General features: G+C 42.1%; 2 protein-coding genes and 1 long non-coding RNA gene across 7 annotated transcripts in view; 1 reads left to right on the top strand and 2 right to left on the bottom strand.

Moving 5' to 3' along the window:
- The first annotated feature begins 414 nt into the window (after positions 1–414).
- Positions 415–22845, top strand: LOC103382558 (liprin-beta-1). Of its 3 annotated transcripts, none has more exons than XM_025057830.1 (25): positions 415–829; positions 7795–7878; positions 10128–10333; positions 12549–12629; positions 13255–13368; positions 13454–13564; positions 14589–14681; positions 15477–15594; positions 16344–16405; positions 16577–16655; positions 17310–17425; positions 17612–17682; positions 18181–18208; positions 18341–18497; positions 18696–18837; positions 18920–19039; positions 19407–19557; positions 19641–19749; positions 19817–19905; positions 19985–20107; positions 21499–21624; positions 21768–21956; positions 22032–22181; positions 22358–22423; positions 22513–22845. In XM_025057830.1, exons 2-25 carry the CDS (start codon positions 7812–7814, stop codon positions 22594–22596), a joined length of 2652 nt encoding a protein of 883 aa, XP_024913598.1. In that variant the 5' UTR covers positions 415–829; positions 7795–7811; the 3' UTR covers positions 22597–22845. The 3 variants fall into 3 exon arrangements, with proteins under 3 accessions (XP_024913598.1, XP_008313613.1, XP_024913599.1); XM_008315391.3 differs by lacking the exon at positions 415–829 and adding an exon at positions 1594–1747; XM_025057831.1 differs by lacking the exons at positions 415–829; positions 18181–18208 and adding exons at positions 1594–1747; positions 18085–18112.
- LOC103382559 (uncharacterized) lies at positions 19900–24690 on the bottom strand. Of its 3 annotated transcripts, none has more exons than XR_001760372.2 (6): positions 23709–24690; positions 23546–23621; positions 22490–22518; positions 21754–22172; positions 21488–21651; positions 19963–20099 (listed from the first exon to the last, which is right to left on the bottom strand). It is a non-coding gene; the product is annotated as an uncharacterized LOC103382559 (long non-coding RNA). The 3 variants fall into 3 exon arrangements; XR_003050395.1 differs by having other exon boundaries at positions 22490–22515; XR_003050394.1 differs by lacking the exons at positions 23546–23621; positions 23709–24690 and having other exon boundaries at positions 19900–20083; positions 22490–22631.
- A 532-nt stretch (positions 24691–25222) lies between these two features.
- The window catches only part of cyb5r3 (cytochrome b5 reductase 3), a 5425-nt gene continuing 2720 nt past the window's right edge, over positions 25223–27927 (bottom strand). Inside the window, exons 5-9 of the mRNA XM_008315396.3 lie at positions 27729–27858; positions 27392–27475; positions 27185–27270; positions 26206–26305; positions 25223–25516 (exon numbers count right to left, since the gene is read on the bottom strand). Coding sequence (XP_008313618.2) covers positions 25344–25516; positions 26206–26305; positions 27185–27270; positions 27392–27475; positions 27729–27858 — 573 coding nt within the window. The 3' untranslated portion in view covers positions 25223–25343. The remainder of the gene's footprint in view (positions 25517–26205; positions 26306–27184; positions 27271–27391; positions 27476–27728; positions 27859–27927) is intronic.

Below are 27927 nucleotides of genomic sequence, written 5' to 3'. Positions count from 1 at the left end.
AAAACGGTGTGAATTTACCAAATGTAGTGGCATATAGCTATAGCATATAGCATATAGATAAGTAGTGTGCTAACAAAAGCTTACAGTCCAAGGTAGCTAAAATTAATCAGATTATTAGAGACTGCCATTAATGAATCACAATGAAAACTTTAAACACACACACACACACACACACACATATATATATATATATATATATTAATGCATGACTTTATTTAGTCTATAATTAAATAATTCGAACCAACGTTTTCAAATCGCATCTCTGCTTAAAATGGAAACATTATTAAACATAGAAAGGCTGTAACCCAAGACACCTGCGTTAGGGAGCTTTGCTTATTCCAATTGGCTGAAGAAACAGCTCCTCGTCACGTGACCCTAGGACCTCACGTGTCTTAGGTACCCTTTACCTTCAGTCTGTGAGACCACCGTTCCCGTAAGGTGTGTTTGTGAGGTATCGTTAGCTGAAAAAAGTTCAGGTATGTTTTCAAAGATAGTGTCGTTGTCCACCGGGAATTTGTCGGTATTTTTTTCGACACCGTAAAGAGTGTCTTAGAATTTACCTTCTGCATTAACATAGTTACCGTTCACCTGGGAAAATGAGGCGAAAACCTGAAGTTTACGTCTTTTGCGTGCTAGCTGCTAGCCAGAGGAAGCTAACGCACAATTCGACAACAACCACAAGAAACAAATACTCCGAGGAGAAAAATAATCCCAACAGACGACCACATCTTTTCCAAACTTTACAATGGATTTTAGGATACAACCAAAGTGGCCTCGCAAGAAAATCCCACCAACGTCTGTGTCAAGTGTTGTGTTTTACTACATTAAGGTAAGGCCGTTTTAAATATGATTCGGTTGCTGTGTCGTGAAACTGGTCTTCAGTGTGAGTCATGTTATTTATTATGATATCATGTTATCATGTTATTTATATTGTAGATACATGTTTGAATTGAGTTTACATAAAAAGTAACATCAATGCGTTCGTGAAGTGTGTGTGTATTTGGCCTTGTTTATCCACTGTTGTGGTGAATGAGTTTTGAGCCTTGATTTTTACATGGAGTTAAGTGCTGTTATTACACCTATATCTTTTTTGCAACATTGGGTTTTGTTTAAGTGCGGATGGTTTCAGTGTCATGTGGCTGTTACAGAAACTTAGATGGTTTGGTTCTGTCTGTGGCTGGTTACAGACTGAAGCAGTTGTTAGAAATTATAGTTATAACTTGACTGTAACGTTTAGCACTACGTTGTGATACGCTTTGGTGTAACTAAAATTTGTCCGAAATATAACGTTATCATAACAAAGGTTAGTCAGAAATGGTTTTATTTTTGGATTAATCTTTCAACTCATAAATCTAAATAAAAAGTCACAAAAGAGATGGGTTTTACTTTGTGAAGTTTTCCGTCATTGAAATAAAAAAAAATAGAATGCACACACTCGTGAAAATGCTCAAATACTGTCCATAAATCAATATTATGTAACTAAATTTAAATTGTGTTGAAGTCTTGTTTATTGTGAAATATAGGAAGTGGCGGCCTTTATTTTGAAACTTGAAGGGAAGCGAGATTTTCTTCAGCTTTACGTCGCTCAGTGCGCGTTTGGTTTGCATGTAAAGTTAACTACAGTCTGTTAATTCAGTTGGAAGCTGGACGTTAAGTATGAAGCCTCACTGAGCTCAGACCCGTTGGTTTAACAGAAAAGCGGCCGTATTTTTTAATCAGCCCCGGTCATATTTCTTGGTTGAAAACGGTGAGTTCGACAAACTTTTTTACCAAACTTTTCTATCGCTTATTGTCTGTTTAACGTCAGTGTGCGGGTATTTAAGAAACTTGTTGTAGACTTAATATATTCAATTGTGTTAATAGTTTTCCAAGGAGATTTAACGCAGGTCATTGTGTTCTTTATATACGCTGAACAATGCAGAAGATTTGTTAATAATTATTAATAATAATTAATGTATTTTACAGTTTACAGTGCTTTATTTCATACTTCAGTAACAAGTTTTCCGAATGATGCAGGAGTCTCAAAATGTCAGTTTGTATTTGACCAAATGTTCGAATGGAAACCTAACATTTAGCAACTGGCGTGTGTGTTATATAGTTGGGCAAAACACTTTGCAAAGTCTAAGGCTGTAACATGTTGTGAAAATTGAATTTGAAAATTACAAACATTTGACATGCTATTTTTTTTTAACAATATGATCTACAAAGTAAACAATTGCAGACATTATTGTAATAAAGCTGCGACAGTATTGTTTGACAACCCAAAGGAACAGTGAGATGTTTAGGATGGATGCAGATGGATGCAGATGGCCCCTTGTGGCTCTGCCCAATTCATCTTTACAACAACAAACATTAAAAAAGAGTTTAGGTTCCCTGTCAATATTTTAAACTTTTCTTCAGGATCTCATGACAAAAAGTTATGACGGCAGAACTGAAAAGAGCTGTGGCATGTCTTAATTTTTAATATTTTAATTTTTGAATGCAGTCTTTTGACAGACCGTCAAGTGAAATTCAGTTGTAAAGGCTTTTCCTGCTGTACAGTTCTGGAATTTGACCTCAGTTCTAGGTCATGTGTTTTACCATCTGAAAAGTTGAAATGCCTCTCACTGCGTTGGTTTGTTTTTTACTACTGTGTCATATCAGTCTAAGGAGTTCAAAGCATTGTTTTGTATTAAGTGTCATTCTTCTCCTCCCTTTTTCATTTCACCAGAGCTAATTTATAACTCCCGTCAGTTACTGTAGCAGGCGAATAATGAGTCATGGTGACAAACTCTCAGTTCAGCTCCCACAGCAGCTCCAGTGGAAGAGACAGTAGCAGTGTTGAACAAAGCCAGCTTCTTCCATGATTATTATCAGACTTGTGCAGCTCCTGTTGTTTTAGACTTTTCTTCGTTGTGAAATACAGTCGTCCAGGAAAAACTCCCTCCTGGCGTGCTGCATGACCTCCCGTCCAGCAACCTCCCCAATCCCCCCGCACTCTGAGAATCAGTTGATGTGTTTTTAGCAGAGAAGAGAAAACAAAGGATTTTACCCCCTCCCTTCCTATGCGACAATAACCATATTTGTATTCCACGTCATTCTCACAGAGCTGATGACCTCTGCACAGGAAATTCTTTCTGGCAAGACAGTATTTGATGAGAAAATATGACAGACAGTGGCTTTAAAGTTGTGTCTAGGTTTATTTATATCCAGGTTCTGGTTCAAGTTAACTCAAATTGTAAATCCTGATATACTTGATTTAGTCTTCCTACTGACTACTCACATGTTTATAAACTACTACTGACTACTAAGTCAAAGCAAAATGATGACTAAAAAAATGTTTGGGGAACTTATTTTTGTATGAACTGTACACATTTATGTCTTGCTCAGGGGTCGTTGATTTTGTTCCATCATGTGATTCCAATTTTAGAGTGGCTTCTAGAGTTGAGAGGTTTTTTTTTTCCTCTGTGAGGCTCCGCAGTGCTGGGAATTCTGCAGATAGCGCTAGGAATTCTGCACACAGGCAGATTCTGACTGAAAGGAAGACGTTTTTCCTGAACGTGCCAGAAACGGTTTCCTGACATCGCAGAGCAAAGGTCTTCCTGTGTGTGGGAATGGCTCGGTTTCAGGCCAGTTTGTGGCTCCTGAAGATCTCGCACATCTTTGTAGTAATGCCTTTAATGTGTCTCCGAAAAAGTGGCTTTGCTTTGGTGCTGAACGACTGATAAGAAAAGCAGAGGCAGTCACAGTCACTCTTGGCTGGTCGGGCTCTCTTACTCAGTCTCTCCAGCCCCCCTTTTCCATCATTTTTTGTCCATTTCCCCTCCTCTGATGTGACTTCTGGAAGTGATGTAGTTGAAGCCACGTGGAAAAACTGCAACAACTTGGAATCTGAGTCGCAGAGCTGCCATGGGAGTCTGCCAAAGACAAAGACCTGTTTGTGTGTGGTGTCTTGGATGTGGCCACTGTTGCTGCAGTTGCAGTGAGGACATAAAGCACTTGTTTAATGCCAGAGCTGTTGTTTCTGTCAAACACTCTGACCTCACAGCCGCTCAGAGTAAGGGTCCGCCAGTCCACCTCTCAGGGGAAAGTGTAAACAAAGGCAGGGAGTTTGACTTGAGGTTGGATTTCACATGGACCAGACTTCCATGAGTTATTCACATCTATGTTGTCTCTTTAAATACCATCAATTATTTCTGCACATTAAGAACAGTTTACGTCATTAATCTTGTATATTTTTGATACATTTCTTTAGTTGAAAACAGTTTAGATTGTATTTAAATTCAAGGTAGGTCTAAGAAACTTTAAATGCCTGCAGTTTAGTCCTACGTTTTGTATAAAGCATCTGGCAAACTATGAATGGAAAACACAAACAATTACCATTACCATTTTTCCACATGCAAAACTCTAGTTGGTTGAGAGTTTTATGTGACCCACAGTTAAAAACCTGCTGTGTAGTATTTCTGTAAGTTGACGTCTCATACAGACACAAATAAGAGGCAACAGTTTTATTTGTGCACTCGTATTAGCTGTCAAGCTTTACTCATTTCCCTGGTGTACGGCGGCAATAAAAGTGTGGTAACTATTGCCTTTCACTGTTGTCAAAATAATTATTTTAGGTAATAATTAACTGTGCCATACAAATAGCCTCCCAACAATTTGAGTCTCGTGTTACAATTAATTACACTTGTGGAAGCTGTTAGCACATCAATAAGGGAATAACCAGGAGAGAAATGAACTGTACTAAAATATTTAACACCAGGATATTGACTTCAACTCTTTGTTTCAGTTTTCAGCTCCATCTTAACTCCAGCCATGATGTGATGCATTGACGTGTTGTAATTGATTGATTTCTCGTCTCTTTCCTATTGAACTCGACCAATGGCGGGGCTGCTGCTGTTACTACTTTGTGCGAGTTCACATCTGCAAAGCACATCTGCATCACAGCTGGAACTCGGCCGCTTAAGGCACCAGCAGTGATGTAGGATTGTACGTGTGTTTTTTTTTTTTTTTTCCAGACGACCACTCAGCACAGGCTCCAGTCACTCACTCCATTTTCTTCCCAGATGCGCTTGTCCCTCCCCCTCCATATATTTTCCATATCATATCCTCCTACACATCTGGTTGATGTTAAAACACAGTCTTAAACAAAGTTGAGTTTAGGGTTGGACCCCATTATGTTTCCTTCTTTTCTGCAACAAAACTCTTCTACTTCAGTGTACCCTGAATAAAATTAAATTAATTTGCCACGCTGTGCCCCCCCCCCCCCCTAAGGGGGCCTGTCCCCCAATTTTGTACCAACATCATTAAGTAGTTTCTTCTCTGCCTCAAAGTCCTTAAAGATTTAAGGAAGTACACAAGTCCTGACTCCCTCCATGACTATGGAGACATCTCCACTTGTCCAGAGACCTCTGTAGTTTTGCACGTAGCTTTACTTCAATAACATCTTTGCATTATTGGTCAGAGATATTTGAGATAATATCTGTGTATTATCAGGATTAAGACAAAGTCGTTTTTTAACTGCTTTTATTGGATAATCTGGTCTTTGTTGGCCGAGGACACGCCCTGGAAGTTTGTTTTAAAGAAACTGACTTTGTGTTGTTTCAATTTTCTGTCTGCCAGAAGCCAAACACATCACACTGAAAAGAAAACGTCCATGGTGGAAGTAAATACAGTTATGTAGATTGGTTCCATAACGTACACAGATGCTGGAGGTTATCATAGTGAAGTCAGGGATGACGTTTGCCTGTAGATTAATTTATTTTTACTCCTTTATTGGGCATTTCCTGCATTCCTTTAATTAGTGTGTGTGTGGTGGGGGGGGATGATAGAGGAAGATGACAGCCAGTACAACAGTAGGGCTTTATTTATGAGTTTCAAACAATGGAGCTCTGTGGCACAGACTAGTAAATACAACTCAGGCTTTGGCTGTGCAGGAACTAGTTGTTTATTTTCTGCCCTTTTATTTGTTTACAATCAGAGGATAACCAAAAGGCTGGTGCATGAGCCGAAGTCCTCCTAGAATTTATCTCAAAGCTCTGCGTAGGTGTGTGGGTGTCACGGGTCACAGAGGTCAGCAGTGATATCGGTACCAGGGGCTGGTGTTTGGTTTGGGGGGGGGGGCTAACCTGCTCAGGAATGTGTGTTTTTGCTAAGTTGATCCTTGTGGTTCACTCATCATGATAACTCCATGCAGTTACACTGTTCTGCAGACGGATCCTGGTGTGAGGGCTCTCCTCTTGTGGTTTTGGTCAGAACTTTTTTTTTTTTTTTCTCAAGTGGAACATTTCTAACCCTAGCATCCTTGAGCTTTTCAATAGCAGCTGAAAATCATGAATATTATTAAACATTTTGTATTTAATTTGTAACCCATTAGGTTTAACCATCTAATAAAATCCTCATCCAATGGTTGACTCTAAAAAATAGTTATCTGTAAAACCCTACCACGACTCTCTGTGGCTAAATTCACACACACACCAGCACAGATTCATCTCATCTCAGAATGATCAAATTTGTCTCTAAATCCCTCTGATGCTCCCTGACCACAGAGCCGTGCAGGATAATTTAGGAGGATCAGGATCAGACAGACGCTGCTTTCCCATCCCTTCACAACAGTTGTTGGTTTAAGGCCTCACACGGAGTAAAGAAATATTTTGATGCCTGAGAAATCCACATCTTGGGGTCCAGCTGTATTTTGTTTTCTTTTTTCGCTCTGTTTAAAGCAGCTGACCAAATATAGTGTCCACCCTGTGGAGAGTGACTGATGGCTTTCCATCGTTGTCCGGAAATACCTGCAGAGTCAAATGGATTAGAAGCAAGATGTGCAGTTCCCTTCTAGTGGGAACTGTTAAACTTTATTGGAATACAGGTTGTTATACTTTAGTGCTGGAGGTATTTTTTATGTCGACTCAACTCCTTTAAATGACGTTTGTCTTTGTTTTCAATCTATGCAAACAGTCCAGCAGTATTTGATATTTGATTGTTGAAGTGGTTTGAACCTTATGGTTTTGTTGTGTCTGGTAAAATAAAAAAACAGTTTGAGAGCCTGTTAGTTGAAATTTGAGCTAAGGGCCTCTTTAAAAGACCTCTTTGTTTTCAAAGACCACTGCCCCTAACATCTATTCAAGGCCAGGTTTAATTATGCCCCACACATTCTCCCCTCCCACGAGGTTAGACATTGTGACCCTCGAGAAGAAGCAGATTAAGGTTGACCCAGAGCCTGTCCCTATCACCTCAGATGACCATATGCTGTATTTGTATTCATAGATATTCATAACAGGACAGTTGGTTGTGGAGGGTTGAGATGCCAAACATGCCAATGCTTCAAGGTCTTTGAGGCTCCTTGGAGAATAATGCCATTATTCCAGATGCCCATAAGCACTGATGATTGCTAAACCACCGGAAACAAGGCCTGTTGGGTAATGGGCCTCAGAGATGACTTTGTTTTTGTCCTCCAAGAAGCCAGTGTGAGGTAAAAAAAAACTGGGTTCATTTGAAAAGGAGAGAGAAGGGTTCTGATTGTGAATAATTCTCTCTGTTTATGTGTGACGGTGTTTTTTGAGTGATTTTGTGTATGTCACCAAATTTTTTTCCCCTCCGATCATGTGAATTTTTGTGTGTACACACATTTATGGTCAGTTTGTAGACAGCTTGGCTGCTGCAGCCGTTTTTATATGAAAGTAGATTTTTTTGGGAACTCCGTGTCCTAAATGACTCTGACATTCTGTTATATTTGGACGTTTTCAGGGATTATTTATTGTTTTTTTGTCCCTGTTTCTTCCAGCTCTCATCTCTCTTTCCTTACCTCTCTCACAGACTCCATTGAACAGAGCATGATGATGACTGACGCCAGTGACATGTTGGCAGCCGCCCTGGAGCAAATGGATGGCATCATCGCAGGTACTTGCTGTACAGTGTTTGATTGTTAGCCCCTTCCCACAGCTCCTCAGGTGGGCACAGCATTGTATGGTGTCTCGCCACATCTGGATGTCATTAACGTGCAGCCTGGGGGAAATTGCATCCAGTGGACGGCAACAAGTCATGCCCCAGTTCTCCCACTCCTACTTGACATTTAATGTAATCCTTCAAAATATACATAAAAAAGTTTGAAACAAAGCTGAATCTGTGCTGCTGGGTCTCACGCTCTCTCAGCCCTCGCTAGATTACGCCAGCGTACAGAAAGAAAAGTTTGCCTTGTCCCCGCAGTGACTGAAGCTAATGATTATTCAGGCTCTGTGAGTTTGGAAGACGAACTCCTGCCTGGTAGCTTTTGGCCTGATCCTGTATATTCATGCAGCTGCAGATGTGCAGAGCGCGCTTCACATTCAGAGTCCATACTTTTCCGCTGATGTGTGTAATTATAGCACTGACCTTTCCAATGAGAGCAAGACGGCTGATCACATGACCCCCCCCATCTCTCCAGTTTCCCCCTTTGTTTCCACAGAAACCACACTCTTCACTAATCTCCTCTGCTGCCGTCTCTTCTCTTCTGTGCACAGCCACAAGTGTCAGGATTTTTTTTTCTGCTTTTGTTTTGCTCAGTTTTCTAAGACTGGGCATCTTCATTATGGCTGACATTTATTAGAGATGACAGATGAAGACTGGGGGATGGGGGAGTGAAACCCACAACAGGATCACAAGAAGCCCTTGAGTTATAGGAAATCAAAGATGAAGTGTTTTGAACAAAAATAAGAACATTCAATTATCATAACGTAATTATAATTTTCTGCAGTGCGGGAAACTCTAATCATGTGCCTGGTCTTATTATGCCCACATCTGTGTTTGTGATGATGATGATGATGATGATGATGATGATGGTGAAGGTGTGGAAATAAAACCACTGAAAATGTTTATTGCTTAGCCGTAGCACATTAAAGTTAGTGACAGAGTCAGAGTAGATCCTTTATTGTCGGTGGTTCAGTGAAGTGGATTACCAGCTCTGATCTCAGCTCTGATGGAAGTTTCACCCTCAGGATTATTTGATGTGATGGATTTCCCTGCCACAGCCTGTGGTCACACTATAAACCAGTGGCTCATGTGACTTTTTAAAAACCCAAATGATGTTGAAAGATGATGAAACAAGACCAGTTTCCACAGAGAGTGTAATGTCCTGAGCAGGGTTGGGTCAGCTACGAAGTCCGTCACACCAACCTTTAAATGCATCGAGGAAATGACATCAGCGAGACCAGTTAGAGGTGTCCATAAGACGACTGGTGGGTCTGTACTGCACCTCTGATCCAGACCCCAGAGTGTGGTCGTTATACTGCACTTTAGTCATCGTGATAGTGGTGCCATCCATCCATCCATCCATCCATCCATTTGAGCAGAGGGCATAAAGAATCATCAGAAATATAATTTAAGCAAGAAGGTTATGCAAAATTGAGTACTTTGACAGGTGTTGTTACCAAAGCATATATTTAATATTTTGCTCAAGTCCCACATCATCTGTTGGCTTTGGTTTTAAAAATCCTTGTTAAAAATGTGTTAATACATTTTTTAGTCTCAGTCTGAAATGAGTGCTGCTGATAATATGTGAACTGTAGAAAGTTTGTGCAAGAATAAGTGAACCAGATACAAAAGTAATGCGTAGTAATGTTAACATGCAAACAGTTGAAACCATGCTGGCCTCAACCTCTGACTGAGTGGCGGTGGCGGTGGCTCGTGCATATGTCATAAATGACAGGTCTTTAAAATGATCCAAATGTTTGTATGGTTTATGAATCTGACTGTTTATTTGTGCAGGAAACTGTGCAGATAAATGTGCACATTTGCATGTTGTCTTCTGTGCACATGTGTTTTGTACCCCCCTCCCCCCCCCACCAGTCTACGGTCTGTTTAGAAATGAAAAAATCATCTGCAGAGAGTGGAGGCGTTTACTTCCGTGTGGGAAATAGTTTATCCTAAAGAAGTGGAGGTTTATTTGCACCACTGCTGAGATTTACAGCTTTGGCCTGTCATTGTGTCCCACCACACCCACACACACTCAACTTTTGACTCATGTGCTGCCATTTAACTGTGAGAACCCAGCACTTCTGATTATCATGCCTCAGTGTCATAACACTGTGATACTGATGTGTCATTAATCAACTGTTGTTGTTTTTGTTTTTTTTTTAACAAAAGTCATTTACGTTTCACTTTTGTCTTTCCAGGCTCCAAGGCCATGGACTATTCCAACGGTCTCTTCGACTGCCAGTCACCCACCTCACCCATCCTGGGAGGGTTTCGGGTGCTTCATCTGCTTGAGGACCTGCGGGGGGCGCTGGAGCTGATGGACAATGAAGAAAGAGACAATCTGCGGTGTCAGATTCCTGATTCCACAGCGGAGGGTCTGGCTGAGTGGCTGCATGGGAGAATGGTAAAAACTGACTTTTAGCTCCAGTCTGTTGGTGTTGGTTTTACTGAGGTGTGGCTTCATCGACAGACAGTGAGCAGAGCTGCTGCATCTCCACTGCACTGTATATAGTCTGATTTAGTTCAGAATCTGAAGAATGTTGGCAGGCTGCAGGATGTTGACCAGGTTAACTCAAACTAGATGAACTAAATTAGATTAAAGGAACATGAGCTATTGGTTAAAAGTCAGACTTGTGCAGATGTTTGACACGAAGGTTTGAAAATTAAATTTTAAGGTTTGCTAAGTAAAGACTTCAGATTTTATAATTGAGTTTTCTGTCAGCTGTTTTCTCCATCAGTCTGTGCATAACAAGAACCACTGAATACAGTATTTCTTCATCCAAGTGTTATTTATTTTTTAAAAAAAGTACATTTAACAAAAAAGAAAGTCCATAAAAAAGGTTCAAATGCAATATTCACATGTGCCTAAAATCGCATGTTGAAGGAGTTATTTACAAAATCAATTTTAAAGCATTTTCAGTTTTGCAAAAAACATTTTCAAATGTTTTTGTTTATCAGATCAAAGTTGTCCTAAATATGTTAAAATGTTTAACTTTTTTTAACAAATTGGTCTTTACAAACTTACAGTCCCTGTTGTGGTTTTCTGCTGCTGTGAGACACCAGGCAGCAGGACACAGCTGGGTTACATTTACTCTACACTGACTCCTTACCTAATTAGACTTCCATTACCCAGTGAATTAGCCACTTAGCATTTAACTACACTGTGCGTTCCATGCTGTAAACCAGTGGTTCTCAAATTGTTAAAATTACAAACAGTACAATTTTCATCACTGGCACAATTAAAGAAAATGCTGAAATCATTGTTGACATAAAGCCCCCTCTGACCCCTGGCGCCGCGTCTGCCCCACACCTCAGGAACCGTTATTTGACTCCGTCATGTGACCCACTGGCAGCTGCACTGAATTTTTGTGCTTCAGATGAAATGATCCCATCATAACTGTCTGATGAAGGTCCTCCAGCCACAGGCCCACAGTGTCCTTCAGTGGTGGAGGTGATGGATGAAAGTTCCACACTGTTTTTGTGTCTCAGCCTTTTCAACATCTGGAGAGAGTGAAACTCGATCTTCCTCCGAAGATTCTTTAGGTCATCATATTTCAGTCTGTGTTTTTTTTCAGACCTTCAGCCAAGACTCACAGACCTTGGCTGTGACTTTTATTCATTATCATTGAACAGACTAAGAAGGTTTAGAGTTTTTTTTTAGGCTTTGAATAAATGTGTTCTACTTTAAAGATCATCTGGGAGAAATGATTCTACACTCAGCTTTTACATCTCTCTGCAGCTTCAACAGTTCTGTAAACTGTTTGTGTCGTAGACGTGTTGTTTTGACGTATCCTGTAAATCAGGGCTGTCAAACTCAAATTCACTGTGGGCCAAAATTAAAAACTGGGACAAAATCGGGGGCCAAACTTAATATTTATTTAAAAAAATGTTTTCCCTTCTCTCCAGATCTGTAATGTAGAATTGTTTTCATATGCAAACAAAGATGTTTTCAGTAAACATCTAGAACAACCCAAGCTTAAAGTTTAAATAAAACACACATCAGTATTTGTTTCAGATTATGTCTCATCTGTAGCCTTTCCAGTTCCTTTTAAAAGTAAATCTTTTTTTTTTCCCAAACAAAAAAAATAGTGTGTGCGCTATAACATAGCACTGCTAATACTACAAATCCTGCCATTATGTAGGGGTTAAATACTGGTGGTCCAGCTCTAGTACACATTTGATATGATCTCATGGGCCAAATATAATTACACAGTGGGCCAGATTTGGCCCCCGGGCCTGAGTTTGATAAGTATGTTGTAAATGATGGCGGCTGCTTAAAATAGTTGACCTTTTCCCTGCCAACTTTGACTTGGAGTGAAGCTCTCTGATTTTCTTCCCTCATAAAACCATCACTTTATGTACAGACGTGGAGTGTGTTTTTGATTGGGTTTCTCAAATTAGTTGCATGTGAGCGCAGCTCTGACCCTCACATGTTTCCTCTGGAAATCCAGAACAGAGCATCTTTTCTTTAAGTTCATTGTCAGTGGTTTTGAGGCGTGTGGAACACTGGTTCCAGGACGTCATTGCCCTGTTTTTTTTTTTTCTTTCAAACTCACACTAAATAAAAGCCCCTTTGACCTCAACAGCTCTAATCTGTACTGCACTGTTTCTGATTTCAGAGCAACGGTCACAGCCTTGAGTCAGTTTACCAGGAGCGTCTGTCACGACTGGAGAGCGACAAAGAGTGTCTCATTCTTCAGGTACTGAAGTCAAACTCCTTCAGACTGAAAGACTGTCAAAACCAAATGATCAAATCAGGTGCTGTTGTTTCTTCCTCTCTCTGTGTCAGTGGTTCCCTGATGGTCTGGATCAAAGAGAGCACAATGTTAAACCTGCCATAAGTTAATGGGTTTACAGTGAATCAATTAAAGGAACAGACATAGAAAAGAAATATTATTCCAAATGGAAGTTTTGTCCTGGTACTGTTGGATGTAGGAGCTGCTATAATAACTCTACCTGTTACTGTGAGTGACGGTGCTCAGTTCATAATAAATCTGAGGTTATTGCGACCTTTAGTTTTAATTCTGCATTACAATCCTGTCTTTGCTGAAGTTGGCTTCAGATTGGTAATGACGCTGTCGGCTATGCCTAGTGTTTTCATCGTCGATGTGTGATCTGTGTCAAAAGAAAGAGAATGCACTGAGTTTTTTTATGGTTTATGCAGAGTTATGATGTCATGGCCTAACAGCAGTGACGTGTTTTGTTTAATTAGTCCACATATACCTACACATGTTGGTGAATTCAACGGCGGCTCCTGTCTTTGCTTTACAGTGTCAAAGTAGAGCGTTACTAACTTATTGATACGGATGTTTAATCACTGCTCAGGTCAGTGTTCTGACGGACCAGGTGGAGGTGCAGGGTGAAAAGATTCGAGACCTGGACTCGTGCCTCGACCTTCACAGAGAGAAACTGGCTGCCACAGAAGAGCTTCTCCAGCAGGTGAGACCTTCACACAGTCACGTACCCTAAATGCTGCCGTCGGAATCTGAATTCCATTCTTCACTCGTCTCATCTGACCTCACAGGAACTCTTGAACCGATCAGAGCTGGAGACCCAGAAGCTGGAGCTGATGACGGAGGTGTCCAGTCTTAAGTTGAAACTGACGGCCGTGGAGAGAGATCACAGAGACACTGAGGTACGGAGCGTCCATGTGAAGTGTGCGACCCGCGGCAGAGATGGTGGCCCCCCTGTGTCCCACCTGCCCTACTGTGGTTTTGTGTGTCTGCCTGCAGCCCTGGCAGACACCCAGTCATTGTTCCAGTCACAGAGCCGTCGTCTCGCTCTGATCTTGACCTCGGGCTCAGTGTGAACTGGTGTGAGGGCTCACAGACGAGGCTCAAACCCAGCGTCAGCTCCTGCAGCTGTTTCCTGGCAGAGTCCCCCCCCTCCTCCTGCGTCTCCCTACTGCTCATCTGATGGAGCAAATAAAAAAAACAAAAATTCCATTCCATCCTTTGTCTACTTGCAGGATATGGAATATTTGGAAAAACATTGGGTGGGATCGTCAGACACGTTTGTTTCCAGTACAGTAAAAGTTCTTTTAAAAGTCGGCTAAATCTTAGAAAGTGCTGACAGACACATTGTAGCTGCTGTATTTGATTAGAGTTTTAAATATTCTAGCAGCTCAGACTGTGTGCCTGTGTTTATAAGAGCTGTTGATTGATACGTCTGTGCCGTGAACTCATTTACAGTAGGAGAGAGACGTTGGCCAGCAGGGGCTGACATTAAAGATAATTAATAGTAATTCTTCACGTCATCTGCTTAGACTACTCCTTATTCACCATCGTGATGGTTCATGTGATATGACCTGAATGTTGTTCAAAGTAAAGTCTGTGCTGCTTCAAACAGCCTCAAACCAACAGCAGTGACGACCTGCTGATGAGAAGTTACACAAATGAGCAGAGACCAAACTGTTGAAGGCCATGAATGTGAATTCACCTTCCATTACTGTCACCTCCACCTCCTCTGCTGCTGGGCGGAGTCACGTCACTACAGCAGTAGATGACCGTGGTGTTTCTGTCTCCACCAGCTCCTCCAGGGGTTAATCCATCTGGAATTCTACTCCTACACAAATACATATTCAACGCCCCCAAACATCCCTGCTGCAGGTCTCTCTCCCAACTCCTCAGACTAATGGACCTCCTCCTGTTCCTCCTCAGGGCTTTTACACAGAAGTAACGGAGCTGAGGTTCAGGGTGACCGACTCGGAGAATGAGAGGCTGCAGTTTGAGAAGCAGCTCAAATCAACCAACGTGAGTGTGTGTGTGTGTGTGTGAGTCTGATTGACAGCAGTTGTTCACACTCGTTCCTCACTCTGAGTTCACGTTCTCTCGTCCTTCTCTCCCCCTCCTCTTTATTCCTAATACCTCTGAGTGACCTTCTGACCTGTCATGTCAGCAGAGGCTCTGCTCTTTCTTACCTTAAGATCTCTGGACCTTAAGATCCTCTAAACCTGCACCTCCTCCTGCTGCACAGACTCTTGATTTTCACCGTACTGTCTGTAAGTGCTTCCACCTGTACCTCTGGTCCAGGTCCAAACTCTGTCTGTCTTTATCTGTCTCTGTGCTGTTTTAACCTTTTAACCTGCTGCACTCTCTTTGTCCTCCTCGTAGGTGTATATGAACATGTCCACACATAACTCTTTATCACTGTAAATATCAGGGGCTCTGTGTAACGGAATGGTCTTCATTACCAAATGTGCAGCACATGACTGTGACCTCACACTGACCCCTAACCCCCTCCCACAGAGCAGCTTTTATCACTTGGTCAAAAGGTCGGCCTCCTGATCTTAGCCATGACGTTCTCTCTGCTCCTCAGTAAACAGTTGTTTTTCTTTGCTCTATAATTAAATCTACATAATGTTGGATATTTAGTTGGTACTTTTCAAATGAAAAATCCCCAAAAATGACTTCAATTTGAATGTTTTCTTTTACATCTTCAAAACTTCAAAAAGTGCTAGAAAAAAAAATTTCTGATTTTTAAAAAAAGTATACAACAATACAAAAACAAAAGAGTGTAATGATTTCAAATGTCCTTCTCCATCACAGGAGGAGCTGCTGCTCCTGCAGAGGCATCTGGAAGAACGGGAGCTGGAGCTGAGGATCCTGAGGGAGGAAGGAGGAGAGAAGAGAGAGTGTCAGAGCAGAGCTGAGGGAGCAGACAGAGGTGGGAGCTGCTGTTCTTCATCTTCCAGCGTGTCATGAGGCTCAGCTCAGGTTCAGTCAGATTAGACACTGACGTGAACTCCAGGTCTCCAGATGTTGTTGTTTGACTGATCACACAGTTGGTTCAGCTCCCTCCTCCTCCTCCTCCTCTTCCTCCTCCTCCTCCTCCTCCTTCTTCTCCTCCTCCTTCTCCTTCACTCTGATGGAGCAGGAATTCTATTTATTCATAGGTTTCTTTACTTCAGTGTTGAACAGTATCAGCAGCAACACAAACCTGACGTCCAAAGATGGGAGAACATCATCAATACACACACAGTTAAAGGAGCTGCTGGGAGTTTTTGCTTTTTCATATATTGAACCAATTTGTTAAAAACTCTTAAAACAATTTGTCAGTTTGGTAAAAACATTTAATATCCCTTCTTTGACAGAAAAAAAAATATAAAAAACATACAAACTAAAACATTCTTGTTTATAAATATAAAAAACATACAAACTAAAACAAAACATTCTTGTTTAAAATATGTTTAAGTTTAAGTTGCAGTGTTGCCCAAGAAGCCCAGGAACCACCCTTTGAACACTACACAGATTGAATCTGATTCATGTTTAGATTAGTGACATGAACAGCCTTTGGAGACAGAGCAGATTCTTTTTTCTGAATAATGTCTTCATCATGTGTTGAGTCTGGAGGAGGTTCAGCCAAAAAACACTGGTAATAAAAATGTTTCAATCCTTTCCTTTTTTTTGTCCCAGATGCAGAAATGATGAAGATGAAGAGAGTGCTGGAGTCGCTGACGTCGGCCAATGATGACAAGGTACAGGGTCATGTGACCAGTCACATTTAATGTTTGATTTGAAGGAAATGTTACAGAATACAAATTAAATAAAATGTATAATTATACTGAATAATTCATTTGTTAATCGTGATAAATAAATCAACCTTAAAGCAGACTTCAGTTATAACAAAACTAATGTTTCAATGACAGGAAAGACGGATTAAAGAGCTGGAGGAGTCGTTAACCAAGTGCAGCAGAGACCAGGAGGGGGTCAAAGGTCATTCACCTGGTGAGTTAACTATAAGATGTTATTGTAACTGATTGTAGTACTGTCTGCTCACTGTTGTCACTACATCATTTTCCCACTTACATTTAACAACTTCACAGTTCTTTACATTTTAGTCAACTGCTTGTTACAATTAGGGGTTTTAAATTATCAATACTACGATATATTGCGATATTTGTTGTTGTCGACTTTATCGATATACCAGCGGGGAATTTTGATATTTAAACAATAAACATACAATGACAACAGATTCGCCCCCAAAATCTGCTGCAAGTTTTCAAGCCTCCACACGATGTCGCCAGAGAACACTTAAAGAGAGCGATCCAGTGCGTGCAGAAAAACTAAACAAACCAGGCTTAGCTTTCTGTGCTGGGAGCCTAGTTGTACTGTGGTTTTATGACGGTTATATATTAGTTGAAAACCTTGCGGACATGTTGGAAAACTATCGTGTTAGTATATCATCGCAAAGTACCTGGTGATACTACGCCCTTTATTATGTTAGATGTTACTCCAGAATGCTGTTCTGGTAACAGTAAAAATACAAAGACAGTGGTTTTCTGCTGAGTTAGTTAGTTAGTGAGTTAGTTAGTTTTCTTTCCTCTGTAACAGGCCACGTTCAGTAAGTTTTTCTTGCCAACTCTCCTCGTGTCCATACAGAGACGTCTAAGGAAGACGACTATGACGTCATAGACGAGCCCTCTCTTCCCGGAGCCACGGAGGTGGAGGGGATGACGCTGATGTCAGAGGGGGGAGCAGGAAGGAGCTTTGGGGAGGTAAATACAAGCTGTCCCAACAATCTGCAAACACAGGATGAAGCCCAGACTCTGGACTTCCTTCTCAAAAACATCCACCTCCCACTCTGACATAGTTTAAACATGGTGGAAATCTGAGCTCAGGTTGTTTTTTTTTTTGTTTTTGAAGGAATAAAAACTTAAATCATTTTCTTCTTCTCTTGTCAGTCTGCGCCCTGTATCGCTGTTCTCTCTGAAATGACTGAGCTGGACAGAGAACGACAGTTACAGGCAGAAAGGTACAACAATCACATGACTCTGTTTTCCATCAAAACGTTGTACTGTAGCTGGTACTGTTACCATCAGCTGCTTCTCACCACACACAACCAGAACTTTAATGATCAGAGACACAGATAGAACTGATACCATTGGTGGACAAGTCACATGATCAGTTATGTAGCATGATACCAAGGTCTGTCTTTAACAGTTTAATATGAACTAATATTATAGTAGCTATTCAAACAATTTTGAATAAAACACAACTGTATTTATTATGTTCAAATATCAATAATTGTGGAAGTACACAACATACAGTAACTGATTCTACTTCATTTGTTGGACATTATGTACAATACATGTCAATGAGTCAACATTAATAACATGGATTTGAAAATTAACAGATTTTTTTTTTTTTTTCTCAGTTTGACCCTGACCAGCACAGTTGAGCAGGTAAAAAAAATCTTGTAATAACATGGATTTGAAAATTAACAGAATTATTAATTCTTTTTTTTCCTCAGTTTGACCCTGACCAGCACAGTGGAGCAGGTAAAAAAAAATCTTATTGAACAGACATGATTTGTCTTGTGCATGGTCCCATTCTGACCTCTAGCGGTCAAATATAAACATTTTATGTGTTTATTTTGTTTTTATTTAATTTTGTTTATTTTCTCCTGACAGACCAACAACAGAGCAGCTGGTTCTCCATTCCCTCACAAAGGAAACAACAGTACCAGTGAGGAGAGCTTTGGTTCTAAGAAAGTCCGCAGCTCCTTTGGCCGAGGACTTTTGAGGCTGCGTGGAGGAGGGAAGAAGACGAGCAGTTCTCCAAGTCTGGGTAAGACTTCAACAGATCATCTCATCACGTCTGGGTAAGACTTCAACAGATCATCTCGTCACGTTCTTCAAATACTTCAAATGTTTTTTTGTTTTTTTTCCTGATATGAGCTGATGACACACACAGTAACATTAGCGCCATCGCCTGCTCTGTTGCTGCCATAACCCATAATAATCTTCAGCTGTGATCTGTCCACAGCTGCGCCTCAGCATAAAACCCCTGATCACCTGGACCTGGCCGTCGTCGCTGCTCCTCCAAAACCAAGTGTTGCTGATGCTGCTCCACCGTCTGCAGCAGAAACCAAAAAAAAGTCCAGAGGTTTGAAGAGATTCTTCGGCAGGTGAGACGTGATCTTTGAGCATCAGAACCAGTGGACGGATCATGCTTTGGTCTCTGACCCTGTGACACTGGAACTCCTGCAGGTTGAAGAGGAGTCACTCCACCTCCTTCAACCTAGATGATTCTGAGATGGAGTTCAGGAGGGGCGGAGTCAGAGCCACAGCTGGGCCTCGACTGGGGTGGTCACGTGAACCCAAACTCAGGTAAGTGCTTAACATTTCTGGTCACTAAGTGCAGATGTAACAGTGGCATTCTGGGTAATTTTTTTTACAGTTGTCTGGTGTATGAAATAGAAAATGTTAGCTATAATGGCTTCAGTTTTATCCAGAATTTCAGAAGCTGACAGTTATTCCAGAATTAGCTACAAATCTAGAAAATGAGGTTGTTTTTTGTTGCTATCTAAAAGATGGCACACAAATAGCTAAAGTTGGCTAACTCTCCCTATTTTGTTAAAGGTTGTTAAAAGCAAGTAAGAACATTAGAATTACAACACAAACAAAGCTTTGTGGAAATATCTGGTTTATTTAAAACAAAGATGATTTATTTTATTTTTCATTTGTCTTTGCTCAGCGCTGCAGATGTTCCTTTCTCACGGTGGAGTAGAGAGGAGGTGAGTGGCTGGCTGCAGGAACAGGGTCTGGGGTTCTATGCCATCCAGGGTCAGAACTGGATCAAGTCTGGACAAACACTACTGCAGGCATCGCAACATGACCTGGAGAAGGTATGAGCGCCATCAAGTGGTCTTCTCAAATGTTATATTTTATGTTCCGATCCCTTGACGTGTGTTGACTCTCTGGTCCACAGGAACTGGGCATGAAGCTGCCTCTCCACAGGAAGAAGCTGCAGCTGGCTCTACGGGCAGTGGGCTCAGAGCAGGACCACCAGGGCAGACTGGACCACAACTGGGTGACAAGTGAGTGTCCTGTTATGACATCACTGAACACTGGACCAACACCTGACTCTGTGACTGCTCTCCTCAGGGTGGTTGGACGACATCGGCCTCCCTCAGTACAAGAGTCACTTTGAGGAGTCGTGTGTGGACGGACGAGTGCTGCATCACATGACCGTGGTGAGTGACCTTCATTTGACCTTCACCCTCCACTCAGTGGACCTGTTCACCTGCTGACAGGAGTGATGTTGGTCTCCAGGACGACCTCCTGTCTCTGAAGGTGGGGAGTGTCCTCCACCACCTCAGCATCAAGAGAGCCATCCAGGTGCTGCGCCTGAACAACTTTGAAGACAACTGTCTGAGGAGACGGCCGTCTGACGAGGTAAGAGAGAGAGAGAGAGGGAGTGAGTGAGGGAGAGACAGAGGGAGAGTGAGGGAGTGAGTGATAGAGAGAGAGCGTGTGAGGGAGGGAGTGAGGGAGAGACAGAGGGAGAGAGTGATAGAGAGAGAGGGTGTGAGGGAGAGAGAGAGTGTGAGAGAGACAGAGGGAGAGGGAGAGACAGAGGGAGAGAGTGATAGAGAGAGAGAGTGAGGGAGAGAGAGGGAGTGAGGGAGAGACAGAGTGTGAGGGAGTGAGGGAGAGAGAGAGGGTGTGGGGGAGACACAGAGGGAGTGAGAGAGAGTGATAGAGACAGAGAGAGTGAGGGAGAGACAGAGGGAGTGAGGGAGAGAGAGAGAGTGTGAGGGAGAGAGCGATAGAGAGAGAGCGTGTGAGGGAGAGCGACGAGAGTGAGACAGAAAGTGTGAGGGAGAGACAGAGGGAGTGAGAGGGAGAGAGAGTGTGAGGGAGAGAGGGAGTGAGGGAGAGACAGAGGGAGTGAGGGAGAGACAGAGGGAGTGAGTGATAGAGAGAGAGAGAGCGTGTGAGGGAGAGACAGAGGGTGTGAGAGAGAGAGAGACAGAGGGAGAGAGAGACAGAGTGCTAGAGACAGAGAATGTGAGTGAGAGAGAGTGAGGGAGAGAGTGATAGAGAGAGAGCGTGTGAGGGAGAGACAGAGGGAGAGAGAGACAGAGTGATAGAGACAGAGAATGTGAGAGAGAGAGAGCGTGAGGGAGAGAGTGAGGGTGTGATAGAGAGCGTGTGAGGGAGAGAGAGAGACAGAGGGAGTGAGAGTGAGACAGAAAGTGTGAGGGAGAGAGTGTGTGAGGGAGAGACAGAGGGTGTGAGAGAGAGAGAGAGAGACAGAGTGATAGAGACAGAGAATGTGAGAGAGTGAGGGAGAGAGCGAGGGTGTGATAGAGAGAGAGCGTGTGAGGGAGAGAGAGAGACAGAGGGAGTGAGAGAGACAGAGAGCATGTGAGGGAGTAAGGGAGAGAGAGAGAGTGTGAGGGAGAGACAGAGGGAGTGAGAGTGAGAGAGAGACAGAGAGCGTGTGAGGGAGGGAGTGAGGGAGAGACAGAGGGAGTGAGAGTGAGGGAGAGAGCGAGGGTGTGACAGAGAGAGAGCGTGTGAGGGAGGGAGTGAGGGAGAGAGAGAGAGAGACAGAGAGGGAGTGAGGGAGAGACAGAGGGAGTGAGAGTGAGGGAGAGAGCGAGGGTGTGGTAGAGAGAGAGCGTGTGAGGGAGGGAGTGAGGGAGAGACAGAGAGTGTGAGAGAGAGAGGGTGTGTGAGAGAGAGAACTCTGCCTCGCACACAAAGTGTGACAGAGTGATAGATGAGAGAGTGTGGGAGAGAAAGAGAGAGAAAAGTTGATCTTCTCACCCTTCTTCCAGAACAATGTCACTCCAGCAGAGATTTGTCAGTGGACCAACCACAGAGTGATGGAGTGGTTACGATCAGTGGATCTGGCTGAGTACGCCCCAAACCTGAGGGGCAGTGGTGTCCACGGAGGTCTGATGGTGAGTGACCAGGGTCCAGATGACGTCCTGTGTTTGTGTTAAAGCAGTGGAAATCAACAGAACAGAATCAAAGACGATTCACAAAAAACATGAGTGTAGAAGTCACAAAGTTCTTTTTTTTTCTCCCACCTTTGACCTCTCAGGTGCTGGAGCCACGCTTCAACATTGAAGCTCTGGCTCTGTTGCTCAATATTCCTCCCAGCAAAACGCTGCTGCGACGCCACCTGGCCACGCACTTCCATCTGCTCATTGGCTCCGAGGCGCAGCGTCTGAAGCAGGAGTGTCTGGAGAACCCCGACTACACCGTCCTCACTGCCACCGCCAAAGTCAAGGTGAGCGACGTGGAGGAGTTCAGCTGAGAGCTCAGGTAACTCAGTGATCCGTTCCTTTTCTTTCTTCTGCCTCAGCCTCGACGCCTGTCCTTCGGTGGGTTTGGAACTCTGAGAAGGAAACGTCAGGAAGAGGGCGAGGATTACGTCTGTCCCATGAACGTGGAAATGCCCAAAAGCAGCAGCTTCCAGAGAGGAGTCAGAGTCCAGGAGGAGAACCTGGAGAAGGTACAGGTTCATTAGGACGTGTGAACTAATGTGACCTGCAGAAGTAAACAGATCAGGACGGACGCATGAAAAACTAAACCAAACCTAAGCCCGTCCAGCTGCTCACCTCTGACCCCTCAGTTTAAACAAACCCTCATTTTCAAAAGCCCTTCTTGATTTTACATTTCCTTCCACAGAGGGAGGTTTCTGAGGGCACGGTGCGACAAATTGGAGAATTTTCTGAAGGAATCAACAACCTGACGGTGAGTCACATGGTCAGAGTGACACCATGCAGTTGTTTTAGAACATAGAAAAACATCAGAACTGACCTGAGCTTCTGCTCCTCTCCCAGAGCCTGCTGAAGGACGACGGGTTTTTCAATGAGATGTCGGTGGACCACAAAATAAACAACAGAGGAGAGAATCAGAACATGTGAAGAACAAAGTCATCGTACACTTTACAGCATTATTTAATCATCCAGAGTTAAAGCTGTAACCCTGTTCTATATTTATTAAAGCCGATAGTCAGTCATGTATTTCCCCCTACATTTATTAGTTATCAGTATTGTCAAATGTTGACACTTTTTTCTTAGCACATTTATTGTCTACTTCATTTTTACCTGTGGTACGTAGAGTTCTCTCTGCTCCTGTACTGACAATTTTTTAATAAAACTATATAAATGAAAGACAGACTACAGCACCGCTCTGTTGTAAAATCAACCTTAAATACAGCAGTTGTTGAAGAATGGATTAATAGACACTTAACGTTCCCAATGTTTAAAGTCATAATTTATAGTATGTTGTCTCTGGTAAAGTAGGCATAAAAAATATAGTATGTTGTCTCTGGTAAAGTAGGCGTAAAAAATGACTGACCTGAGGATAAATGTAGACGCATTTAGTTGAATTTGGAGGCTTTTAGGGAAATTATTTTTAATTATTTGGTATAGGTCATAGAATCTCACTCTGGTAACATTTTGACATTTGTTAAGCAAACACTATTGAACTGGAGGCACATTTCAGGGGCATGAACTTTTCATAATTTGGATTTTTTAAAATTTTTGACTATTTTATAAAAGTGTTGGTCTTTTTTAAATAATTAGAAGAAAATGCAATTTTGGTCATATTCTGAAAAATATCACAAAAAAATTATCACATTAACAATAAGAGGCTTTTTTAAAACTTTTTTTAACTTAAAAAAATAATGTATGTATTTTTGGATACAATTTTGACATTCTTAAGATTTAGGTATTCTGGAATTTTTTGAGAAAATTATATAGAGATTACCCCAAAATATGCCCTAAACTTACAGCATGAAGCTTTTTTTTTTGGTATTTTTGTATATATATATACGTTTTTTGTAAAAAAGAAATCAAACTTTACTCTTACCTGTGATGGGCTGGAGAACTTCCCACGGTGGAACCCTGCATCACTAGTTGAATGGCTGCTCTCTTTTTACACCAATCTGAAATAAATGAGCAGTAGATGTGAAAGAATGAAAACTGTTCTTTAAATGGATTCATCAAGAGTGTGATGATCAGTGTTTCCATACAGGGGTCGCTGTGTTGGCTGCAGAAAGACTTCCACTGCTGCTCTGTGGACCTTCAAGGTGACAGTCGTTAAAGTATGTCAACATCAACCTTCAAATAAAACAAACTCAGTATTCTGCTGCAGCAAAAAGTAATATTTGAAGGTTCGTTACCCGACAGTTGTAGGTCTCCTCTGAAGCTGGTCTGGAGGTAAAAGTTAGGTTATTCCTGCTAACTAATTTAAACAGCTGGGACGTCAACTTTTAGAAAGTGAAAAACACGCAAAAACTGTTAACTTTTGGACAGGAAGTGACTTTTTAATATTGCATATCCAAACACAAACAGTCACCGACGGAGTAACTTTAACACTGAATCAAAACTCAAACACATCTGATCTAACGGATAATGAATCAGCCATGATTAAATATTCTGTTTCTTTACCAGAGCCGTACAGCAGCACGATTACGTTTAGGTGCGTAAAAAAAAAGATGCGTTTAAGGCACGAGGGGAAAAAGCCGGTAAAACCTCAACGCTGCTGACACCGAGGCCACAGCAGGACAGTGGTTCGATTGTTTGGTTTTTTTTTTTTGGTTCCTAGTACGTCAGGAATTGCATTTTCATTTCCCATCTAGTAAAACTACTCCACATATTCACCTTTGACCCCGACTGACCACAGGTATTCTTTCTATACACTTACGCTCTACAACCTTTTCTTGGTCCAGACTATGGTTCTGCTGCATGATTACTGTTCATGGCATAAATATTTTTTCATGTAGTGCAACATCCACTGCAACTATTCAAGTGCTTAGCGTTTTTTTTTTTTTTTTGGTTCCTAGTACGTCAGGAATTGCATTTTCATTTCCCATCTAGTAAAACTACTCCACATATTCACCTTTGACCCCGACTGACCACAGGTATTCTTTCTATACACTTACGCTCTACAACCTTTTCTTGGTCCAGACTATGGTTCTGCTGCATGATTACTTTTCATGGCATAAATATTTTTTCATGTAGTGCAACATCCACTGCAACTTTTCAAGTGCCTGGCCTTTTTTTTTTTTTTTTTTGGTTCCTAGTACGTCAGGAATTGCATTTTCATTTCCCATCTAGTAAAACTCCTCCACATATTCACCTTTGACCCCGACTGACCACAGGTATTCTTTCTATACACTTACGCTCTACAACCTTTTCTTGGTCCAGACTATGGTTCTGCTGCATGATTACTGTTCATGGCATAAATATTTTTTCATGTAGTGCAACATCCACTGCAACTATTCAAGGGCTTAGCGTTTTTTTTTTTTTGGTTTTTTTTTTTTGGTTCCTAGTACGTCAGGAATTGCATTTTCATTTCCCATCTAGTAAAACTCCTCCACATATTCACCTTTGACCCCGACTGACCACAGGTATTCTTTCTATACACTTACGCTCTACAACCTTTTCTTGGTCCAGACTATGGTTCTGCTGCATGATTACTTTTCATGGCATAAATATTTTTTCATGTAGTGCAACATCCACTGCGACTATTCAAGTGCTTTGCGTTTTTTTTTTTTTGGTTTTTTTTTTTTGGTTTTTTTTTGTCCTTTTATATTTATGAAGTGCAGGTTATTGATAAATTGCCTTCAGTGGTCAAACCTCGACTCTAGGACTTGGACACGTGTCTAGAAGGTGAACCTGCGGCTTTCGGCGTGGCCCACTTTGTCCAGGTTGGGGTTACAGGCGAACTGGATCATGGGCGGTGGTCCACACATGAGGATGAGAGTGTCGTCGCTGGGGGGAGGCAGATGGTTCCTCACCATGTCTTCACTGATGAAGCCCTGGCTGTACTCCCAGTCTGGAACACAGAGACTCACCCATTCACTCAGCTGACAGGTGGACCAGCTTTCCAGTCCACTGCATTCACACAATCATCAAGTAATTTAACGTAACTGAGTAACTTACCCAGTTACGTTACATTCAAAATATTTAATTTAAAATAAAAACTTTTTTTAACTAAATTAAACTTTTACACAAATTTAATTTTTAATTTAAATGTTTTAATAAAAAAAATTTAATTTTTTTTTTTTTACTTTTACACTTTTTAGTACTTTTTTCCTCCTCTGCACACAACCAACCATTCAACACTGTGTTTCTGTTCTGTGTGTGTATTTCAGGAGTCAAATGGAGTAAATCAGGGAGGTTCTTCACAGTGGTCTGACACCAACAGTCCAAATGGACCAGGGAGCAGGACTTTGGTCCAACAATAACTTTACTATGGAACTGGTTAAATGGCCACCGGGGATTATCTGTAATCTAATCCTCATCTGGGTTTAGATCTGGGTTGGACAGAGACCCTCTAAGTGTGACACAGACACAGTTCAATTCAGTTACCAGGCTGCTCTAGTGACATCTGCTGGTAAAAAGGTGCAAGTACAAAGGCTGGAAGTACAGCTATCTAACCAGCAGGAGGTGTTTAAAAAAATACCGTCGTTGACCTCAGGTTGTACTGAACAGCAGTAAGAAGGAGTTGATGTGAGACGTTACCGTCGGGGGCTCTGTCCAGGGTCAACCACAAATTGAAGCGATCTGGGTTGTTGACCTGGATCTCTTCCAACTCTGGTCTCAGCAGGATCAGTTTGTCAGTCTGAGACACACACACACACACAGACAGACACATGGTTAAAGTAGGGTTCATCCTCCATCATAACAGTCTTCATATAAAGTCTGATGTAATTCTTCCCTCCTTCCTGTGACGGAGCCTGTATTTAAGGTTCTCTGCTGTAGACCCAGACTGCTGTATACCTAGACTGCTGGAGACCTAGACTGCTGTAGACCCAGACTGCCGTAGACCCAGACTGCTGTAGACCCAGACTGCCGTAGACCCAGACTGCTGTAGACCCAGACTGCCGTAGACCCAGACTGCTGTAGACCCAGACTGTTGTAGACCCAGACTGTTGTAGACCTAGACTGTTGTAGACCCAGACTGCTGTAGACCTAGACTGCGGTAGACCTAGACTGCTGTAGACCTAGACTGCGGTAGACCTAGACTGCTGTAGACCTAGACTGCTGGAGACCTAGACTGCTGTAGACCCAGACTGCTGTAGACCCAGACTGCAGTGTGTGTCAAGTGTGTGTGTATCCCATAATGCACGTTGTAGTGTGTTGTAGTTTTGAGTGACTTTTTTTAAAGGTAAATGTTGCAGTGTGCTCAAATTCAATCCTGTGTGGTCCACAACTTAGACCAGGTGTAGGTGAACTATGGCCCACATCTGGTCCCACAGAGCACATACAGCCTGGTACATATAAACACTGGTACAACGCAGGGCAAACACTGATGTAATTCCTTCTGTTTCACCTAATGCAATAAATAGATTGCAATTTTAATTAATGCCACTAGACGGCGACAGAGATCAAAGGTGCCAAACTCGAGTTGGACCCCTGGGTCCAGGTGTGTCCTCGGAGTCTGGTCTTCTGTGACAGCAGACACTGTCTTGTGAATATAGATCAGTGTGATCACAGTCACCTGGTTGGCAAACAGCAGGTGACAAACGGTCTGGTCCTGTGGATCCTTCATCATGGCCGTGATGATCTGCAGCATCGGTGTGATTCCTACAAGTGATGAACACAACCATCAGCCACACAGGAAAATCCACAGACCAATAAAAACATAACTTTTTTAATCAGAGATTAGAGGCTGGGGTTTTTCCCACAGCATCTCCTCTTCACTTGCCTGTTCCTCCAGCGATCATTCCCACGTGTTTGGCTGTTGTGGTCACAGCTGGAGACTTTTTATCAGCCTGGATGTCAAACTGTCCTGTGGACGGAGGAAGAGACCGTTGATGAGTGGTCACAGTAAAGAAGACCGCACACCATCCTCAGTCAGATATATAAATATTAAAACTTTCATATATATGATTACAATTAATACAATTGAAAACATATTATATACATATATATATTTATTTATAATTTTTTTTAAAGATCTCTCTGTCAGTCAGCTGTTGGCTGTAAGACTAACACTTTCAACAACGACTGTGACATTTGCACCGATGTGTCCTGGTCCTCACCTTTGCCCTTGTAGACCAGGAGACCACTGGGTCCTCGGAAGTCAATGGTGTCACTGATCCTGAGGCTCTCCAAATACTGACTCATCTTCCCTCCCTCTGGGAATTTGGGATGAACTCCTTTAAAGTAAACCTGTGGAGATCCGACAGGAAGTGGTCTGTTAGATGAGATGAATGCACACACAAAGACACACACACACAC

Source organism: Cynoglossus semilaevis, chromosome 8 (genome assembly GCF_000523025.1).
Source record: "Cynoglossus semilaevis isolate Cse_v1.0 chromosome 8, Cse_v1.0, whole genome shotgun sequence".
Classification (NCBI taxonomy): Eukaryota; Metazoa; Chordata; class Actinopteri; order Pleuronectiformes; family Cynoglossidae; genus Cynoglossus; species Cynoglossus semilaevis.
This window is presented reverse-complemented; position numbering and strand designations above follow the sequence as displayed.

Excerpts from the sequence above, each read along its gene's own strand:
- LOC103382558 (XM_025057830.1), top strand. The coding sequence starts at position 7,812 with ATGATGATGACTGACGCCAGTGACATGTTGGCAGCCGCCCTGGAGCAA. Across the intron at positions 13,369-13,453 it reads CAGAAGAGCTTCTCCAGCAG|GAACTCTTGAACCGATCAGA; the intron begins GTGAGACCTTCA and ends CTGACCTCACAG. Across the intron at positions 21,625-21,767 it reads GTGTCCACGGAGGTCTGATG|GTGCTGGAGCCACGCTTCAA; the intron begins GTGAGTGACCAG and ends TTGACCTCTCAG.